The sequence below is a fragment of the Ammospiza nelsoni genome, chromosome 29, assembly GCF_027579445.1.
Source record: "Ammospiza nelsoni isolate bAmmNel1 chromosome 29, bAmmNel1.pri, whole genome shotgun sequence".
NCBI lineage: Eukaryota > Metazoa > Chordata > Aves > Passeriformes > Passerellidae > Ammospiza > Ammospiza nelsoni.
Window position 1 is genome coordinate 1,709,460 of NC_080661.1, and position 7,912 is coordinate 1,717,371.

The following is a 7,912-nucleotide window of genomic DNA, read 5'->3' on the forward strand; positions in this document are numbered from 1 at the left end:
TCATGCTTTTCTTCCGGCTGATTTATGACCAGAGATTGCTCAGGGATGCCACTTGCTCAGTTTCTCGGCTGTTTAGGCTTGTAAGTTTTCTGTGCTGTCTAGGTGGCCTGGAAAGGCCCAGGGATGGCCTTGAAGAGCTGACGCTTCAAAGGACGAGGAGAGACTTCTGATCTTGTCTCGGTCTCGGTGTTTATTAATTGTTTATCTAAAAGATTTTCTTTCAGCCTGACAGAGGTCTGCACAGCAAGTCAGCCATGGGCACACTCCCCAAGCCCCCGGGCGGTCACTTATCTTTATACCCGAAGTTACGTGTACAATATTTATAGTTTTTCCCCAATACCTTCTACCCTTATTAACCTGTGCACTTCTAGTAACAACCAATCCCCAAGTGCCACCACCACCACAGAAGATGGAGGCCAAGAAGAAGAACAGGACACGCCCCAATTCCTCCATCTTACTTCTTTAGACCCCCCTGTACCAAAATCCTAAACCCTGTGTTTTACACTCTAATTAACTTATCCCTTCACCATACACCCAGTGAAACCTTCCCACTCCTCATACAGGCGTCGTCTCCTGTGTCGGATCAAAGTCCAGCCACCAGACACTTCTGGCAACATTCCAGGACTCCCGAGCCCCCCAAGGGTGTTCTCGGCCACTTTGCACCTCCATCCTGAGGTGCTGAGATCCCACACCCTGTGACTTAAAACATCTTTCACATTGTATGGAATATGAACCTGGATCTTCCCCTTTCAGGTTAGTTTCTGTGTGTCTTCTATTGGGGTGGCTGTTGCCTCTATCACTTGTACACAGGCTGGCCACCCTCTGGCTACTGGATCTGGTAACTTGGAGAGAGATGAGACCGGCTTCCTGCATCTTTCCCAATCCCGTGTAAGGACTCCGCAAGCTGTCCCCTCTTCCACGTTTACCAATAGGTCAAAGATCTTTATAAGGTCTGATAAGCTCAGTACAGGGGCAGGGGACAATTTAATTTTCAGATTTCGAAGCTTTTCCCTGTCATTTGAGGTCCAGGTTACAGCCTCTGAGTCTATCAATTTGCCAAATGGAAATTTAACACTTTTAGTATACTGATCAAGCCATAATCTGCAATACCCAAACAAACCTAGTAATTTTCTAACGTCTCTTTTGGTCTTTGGGGCAGGGATGGACAGAATTCCCAAAATTCTCTTGGGGCTTGACCTTTTATACCCTTGGGTGATTATATGTCCTAGATATGTTACTTTTGTTCCACAAATTGCAGTTTCTTTTGTGATACTTTTAGGCCTTTTTCCTCTAAGAAATTTAGGAACTCTATGCTAGAACTTCTAACTTTGTCTTGTTCTCCCTCTGATGCAAGTAAATCATCAACATATTGTAAAATATTTACCCCATTCTCAGGTTTAAACTGTTCTAGGACTTCTTCTAGAGCTTGCCAGAGATTCGAGGATTCTCTAAACCGCTGGGGAAGATGTGTCCACCTTAGTTGCTGTTTTCTTTTATTTTCTTTTCAATGTTCTCCCATTCAAAGGCAAACCAGTTCCGGCATTCTTCAGCCAGGGGACATGCCCAGAAGGCATCCTTTAAATCCATGACTGACAACCATGCATGCTCCTGAGATACTTGGCTTAAAACGATGTATACAAGTTTTGTACTACTGGGTGCCTCGCAACCGTTCTTTTATTAACTTCTCTTGAATCTTTTGCTAATCAATACCTTCCATCAGCTTTTCTCAACGCTAGTATGGGAGTATTATGTGGAGACATGCATGGTTCTAAAATCCTTCCTTTAACAGCTGGTCAATTACTGGGGCTGGTCCTTTCTTTCCCTCTGGGGAAATTGGATACTGCCTTATCCAAATGGGGGAGATGTCTTTCTGCAGCTCCACTTCTTTTGGTGGAATATTCAAACAACCAATTTTTCCCTCTCCCACCCTCACATTTGGGTTGATTTCATCTATGTCTCCCTTAGTTAAGAACATTATTTGTACTACCATTTTTCCTTCTTTTGGCATTACTCCAATTCCCAATTTGATTTGTAAATCATATCCTAATAAATCACAACCGAACTTGGTGATGTAAATGAACTTAGCTCTCTTGAATTTCCTCTAATTTCTACATCTTCTATAATCTGGGCCTCCAATGCTTCTCCTTTGGCCCCTCGTACTTTGCAGACCTTTTTACTGACTGTGAGTCCTGTTGGTATTTTAGTCACACATGACTTGTCTGCTCCGGTATCAACTAAAACTTCAAATTCATCATTCTGAGGACCAATCTCAAAATTTACAAAGGGCTCTTCTAGATGATTCATTAAATTCCCCAGGGCATACAACCCTTGACACCCTTATTGCGCATATTTCTCATCTCTTCTTAAGATGTTCTCTAGAGTTTCTTGCTCTCGGGCTATGGCTTCATCTAATTGGAGTTTCTTACAGTTTCTCTTTAGGTGTCCTTTCTCTCCACAGTAATAACAATATTTGTCACTGAGTAGAGCCCTAGCCACTTTTGGTCCAATAAAACCTTTGTCACTTCTAAGTGGTTCTACTGGCCCATCCTTGTTGGCTCCTCCACTTTCTCTGCCTATGACTACCATAATTTTAGCTTTTGTTTTTGTCTTTTTTTCTTCTCTTCTCAGATATACTCTTATGGCTTCTCTCAGCAGTTCATTATACTTTTTTCCTGCTAGTCGTCTATTCTTTCTGACTTTCATCTGATATCTGGCCAGGATTTAGTTATAAATTGTGTGTTGAGAAGGACTTGGCCTTCGGGGCTATCTAGGTCAACACCAGAGTAAATCTGGAAGTTTTGCTTTAGCCTATTAAGCCATGGTGCTGGGGTCTTGTCTTTTTCCTGGGTGCTGTCAAATGCTAACCTGGTATTACTCCCTCTAGGGACTGATTCTTTTATCCCTCTGGTCATCAGAGACCTGTGATCTCTCATATTCCTACTCCCCTCTTCTTGATTAGGGTCCCAGTCAGGCTCCACTAAAGGCATTTTTTGTTACCTTGGGGCCCGGGATGGTTTTCTCGCTCACAAATTTTCATTCCTGTAGTTCTTATTATTCGAGTCTCTTCTGGGGAAAATAGGATGTTAAAGATGGAGTTCAATTCTCCCCATGGATAAATATTAGGGCTAAAAATGGATTAATTTGATTTGCTATTCCTACTGGGTCTTCCACTAAATTTTGCAATTCTTTCTTAAAATTTCTAAATTTGGATGCAGTCAAGGGAGTGTTTACAAAGCCAATCTCACTGGCCACCCTGCACATGGGAACTTCTCTGAGGGGGAACAATTGTCTGAAGACTTAACGAGGCCACTTCTGTGAGGGATAAGAAAAAGGTTTCTATAAATAAATTAATGGCAAATAGTGGTACAAGGACAATCTACATTCATTATTGGGGGAGATGGGGTTACCAAATATGAGGGAAATGCTAAGGTACCTAACCCCTTCTTTGCCTCATTTTTCAAGAATAAGACAGGTCATCCTCAGGAAAAGTGTTCTCCTGAGCTGGTGGATGGGCACAGGGTGCAGAACAGCCCCTGTAATCCAGGAGGAAGCAGCTGGGGACCTGCTGAGCCACTCAGATGCTCACAGGTGTCTCTGGGAGCAGATGGGATCCATCCCAGGGGGGTGGGGGAGCTGTGGATGAGCTCCCCAAGCTGCTCTCCATCATTTACCATCAGTGCTGGCTCACCAGGGAGGGCCTAGAGGACTGGAGGTGCCAATGTGAGCCCATCTCCAAGAAGGGCTGAAAGGAGGATCTGGGGAACTCCAGGCCTGTCAGCCTGAGCTGGGTGCCCGGCAAGGTTATGGAACAGATCACCCTGAGTGCCATCACAGGGCACCCACAGGATGGCCGAGGGATCAGAGCCAGCCAGCGTGGATTCCAATGTCTGCATGGAATGGTCTGGATGAGGGGATTGTGTCCAACATCAGCAAATCTGCAGATGACACCAAGGTGGGTGTGAGTGTGGATCTGATGGAGGGTAGGAGGGTTCTGCAGAGGGCCCTGGATAGGCTGGATCCAGGGCCCAAATCCAACAAGGTGAGGTTTATTAAGACCAAGTGCCAGGTCCTGCACTTTGGCCACAACAACCCCTGCAGCGCTACAGGCTGGGGAGAGAGTGGCTGGAGAGCAGCCAGGCAGAAAGGGGCCTGGGGGCACTGATGGACAGCAGGCTGGACATGAGGCAGCAATGTGCCCAGGTGGGCAAGAAGGCCAATGGCTCCTGGCCTGCATCAGGAATGGTGTGGCCAGCAGGAGCAGGGCAAGGATTCTTTCCCTGTGCTCAGCACTGCTTGGGCAGCACCTTGAGTGCTGTGTCCAGTTCTGGGCCCCCCCTAATTAGGAAGGACATGGAGGGCCTGGAGTGTGTCCAGAGAAGGGCAACAAGGCTGGTGAGGGGTCTGGAACACAAGTCCTGTGAGGAGTGGCTGAGGGAGCTGGGGTTGTTTATCCTGGAGAAGAGGAGGTCAGGGAGACAAAGCAGTGTCAGGGCACAGGTTGGACTTGATGATCTCCAAGGTCTTTTCTAACCTTGCTGATTCTGGGATTCTCTGGAACCACCCTTGGAGCAGTTTCAGGAGGAGCCCTGGGCCTCCTCTTCAGGAGCTCCAGCAGTCCAGGTCCCTCAGCTTCTCCTGCCAGCCCCAAAGCCCATCCTGTCAGTCCTGCAGAGCCTCTGCAGCTCCTCCTCACTGCCCAGAACAGGGAGCCTCAGAGCCAGACACAGCAGCCCAGATGTGCCCCCCTGGCCTGGGGTGCCTCTGGCAAGGGAGCAGGAGGAGGCACTGCAGGAGCATGCAGACAAGTCCTGCAGCACTTGTAGGATGATCCTGCTGCCCAAGGGACATTCCCAAGGTGCCGAGTCAGGAGCTGCAATGGGGAGTGGGGCCAGAGAGGGAAGGGAAAACAGGGATGGGATGTTTGCAGGGGAGAGGACAGGAATGGGAGAGGAAGAAATCTGGGTCAGGAAAAAAGAACGAAAGCAAAGGTAAAGCCAAGGAAATGCTCAGGGCAGTTTGGGGGTGGCTGCCAGGAAGCCCTGGCTCTGAGCAACAGCGTCTGCAGTGGGACAGGAAACTCCCAGCTGATGGGAACAAACTTTCTGGCTGACTGCAGAGGCCAGGACAAAGCTGAGTGGTTTCCCTGCTGTCCCCCAGCCCTTGCTGGCCCCAGGGACTGATGGCATTTGTGCTCCCTCAGGTTCATGTCCCCACAGCAACAGCATGGTTGTGCTCCCCCTGCTCTGTGCAATGCAAACAGGGGCTGCTGAGCCAGTGCTGCCGTGTCTGTATGTGCAAGGATGGGGCACCTGTGTGAGCTGGGGGAGAGGCCAGGGCTGTAGAGGGGGGATGTTGTTGGCAGCTCCATGAGAATGCTCTGGGACACTGCTCTGGGCTGTGCAGGGCACTGGGGATGGATCAGCCCCTGCTCTGCTGCTCCTTCCCGTCTGCCCCAGGGCCCTTGCAGAGCCCCAGCCATGCTGTTTGCCCTCAGCCTGCCCACGGCCAGCCTGGGGCTGCTCACGGGGCTTTTCTGTGCTGAGCACTGGCCTGGGTGTGTTCTTGAGAGAGCGTGAGCAAGAAGCCTGGAGCCCCCAGGGCCTGGCCTGAGGCGTCAGCACTGCCCCAGCAGTGCCCATGGCCTGTCCCTGCTGCAGCCCTGGCACTGCCACCCCCAGGGCTGTGCCCGGCCCTGAGAGCACTCAGGCCCTACAGCAACACCAGGGCCACCGGGGCAGCGGGGCAGGGCCATGGAAGCAGCACTGGCAACACCAAGTGCTGCTGCTGCTGGGCACAGCTGCTGTGCCAGCCCTGATCTGCCCCCAGCTCTGCACACAGACATTGCTGCTGCAGCTCCAGAGAAGGAAACAAAACGGGCATCTGTGGTGAAAACTTTTCTGGGAGATCCTTTATTCTGTCTAATGCCACTGAGAGCCCAGCTCCTCATTGGCACAGCCTGCAGCCACAGTGAAGGTGGAGAGAAGCAAAATGAGAAATGGCACAAACAATGACCTTCTTTGTTGCAATTATAAAAAACTAAAAGAAATAAAAAGAGAAAAACAAATAAACCACCACACCCACGTAGTATCAGAGATGACTTTTATTGCAAGTGATTTGCAGAAATTTTCCAGCAGTTTAATGTTTCTGAAAACATCCATTCATCAGTCTCCACACTGCAGACTTGAACTCCTGGTTCCTCAGGCTGTAGATGAGGGGGTTCAGGGCTGGAGGCACCACCGAGTACAGAACTGACAGGGCCAGATCCAGGGATGGGGAGGAGATGGAGTGGGGCTTCAGGTAGGCAAAAAAGGCAGTGCTAAGAAACAGGGAGACCACGGCCAGGTGAGGGAGGCAGGTGGAAAAGGCTTTGTGCCATCCCTGCTCAGAGGGGATCCTCAGCACAGCCCTGAAGATCTGCACATAGGAAAAAACAATGAACACAAAACAGCCAAAACCTAAGGATACACCAACCACAATGAGGCCAAGTTCCCTGAGGTGGGATTTGGAGCAGGAGAGCTTGAGGATCTGGGGGATTTCACAGAAGAACTGGCCCAGGGCATTGCCATGGCACAGGGGCAGGGAAAATGTATTGGCTGTGTGCATGAGAGCATAGAGAAAGGCACTGGCCCAGGCAGCTGCTGCCATGTGGGCACAAGCTCTGCTGCCCAGGAGGGTCCCGTAGTGCAGGGGTTTGTGGATGGACACGTAGCGGTCGTAGCACATGATAGTCAGGAGGGAAAACTCTGCTGAAATGAAAAATACAAACAGGAAGACCTGTGCAGCACATCCTGTGTAGGAGATGGTGCTGGTATCCCAGAGGGAATTGTGCATGGCTTTGGGGACAGTGGTGCAGATGAAGCCCAGGTCACTGATGGCCAGGTTGAGCAGGAAGAAGAACATGGGCATGTGCAGGTGGTGGCCGCAGGCTACGGCGCTGATGATGAGGCCGTTGCCCAGGAGGGCAGCCAGGGAGACGCCCAGCAAGAGGCAGAAGTGCAGGAGCTGCAGCTGCCGCGTGTCTGCCAATGCCAGCAGGAGGAAGTGCCTGATGGAGCTGCTGTTGGACATTTGCTGTCTCTGGACATTAGAACCTTTGGAATGACAGTGATAATTGAGGGGAGATTTCTCCAGAAGAGTCAAAGCCCTTTTTCATAGACCCTTTCCTGCCACTAAACACATCCCCTTGTCTATATCTAGGAGACCTTCCTTCACCTGTGTTGCTGCTGGCCAATGTTGTGTCAGGAGCTGAACCTTGGCCTGCAGGACATCCGGGAGTCAGCCCTGACCCCCAGTTAGTGCAGGGGAACAGTGAAAGCCGGGTCCAGTCCTGGTGTTTGGACTTGGGTAAAGAATCTTCTCCTAAAGCAGAGGAGCTGCGTGGGTGAATGGATGGGGATTGCAGGAGGCAGAATGAGAGATTCTGCTGCACAGACGGAGAACAGAGAGTCCAGAGAGGCAGGAGGATTGTCTGAGGCTTACTGCAGACTGAGGGGAGCTGCTCTGTCCAGGCGACATTTTCCAGCTGCTCTGGACTTAGACCTTTCTCAAATCCACTCCCATGTTAGCCTAAACAGCCAGGAGACACAGCTGAGAGCAGAGGGATCCCTGGCACACAAAGTGGCTCCCGCCTTTCCCAGAGTCAGGACAGTGGGCTCATTGCCAGCCTCCAAGGCTGCCCTGCCCAGAGCTGCCCGGGCACAGGGAGCTGGGACACCCCATTGCTGTGCTCAGCCTGCACAGGAGGAGCCAAAGCACTGGGCCTGGCCCAACAGCTGGAACTGCCATTGCAGAGAGCCCCTCAGCAATGCCAGCAGCACCTGGGCAAGGCAAGGAGAGAGAGAGAGCCAGGCCTGAGGAAAAGCCTTTCCCTGGCCAGCCCTGCCCAGCCCCTGCCAGGCAGCAGCAGGGCAGG

The 7,912-nt window shown here is 50.8% G+C and overlaps 1 protein-coding gene across 1 annotated transcript; it reads right to left on the bottom strand.

Moving 5' to 3' along the window:
• Window positions 1-6,135: 6,135 nt before the first annotated feature.
• Window positions 6,136-7,068, bottom strand: LOC132085150 (olfactory receptor 14C36-like). The gene has a single exon (XM_059490524.1). It carries the CDS (start codon window positions 7,066-7,068, stop codon window positions 6,136-6,138), a length of 933 nt encoding a protein of 310 aa, XP_059346507.1.
• Window positions 7,069-7,912: the final 844 nt, after the last annotated feature.

What these genes read in the sequence shown, in the direction of transcription:
- LOC132085150 (XM_059490524.1), bottom strand. Translation starts at nt 7,068, where the DNA reads ATGTCCAACAGCAGCTCCATCAGGCACTTCCTCCTGCTGGCATTGGCA.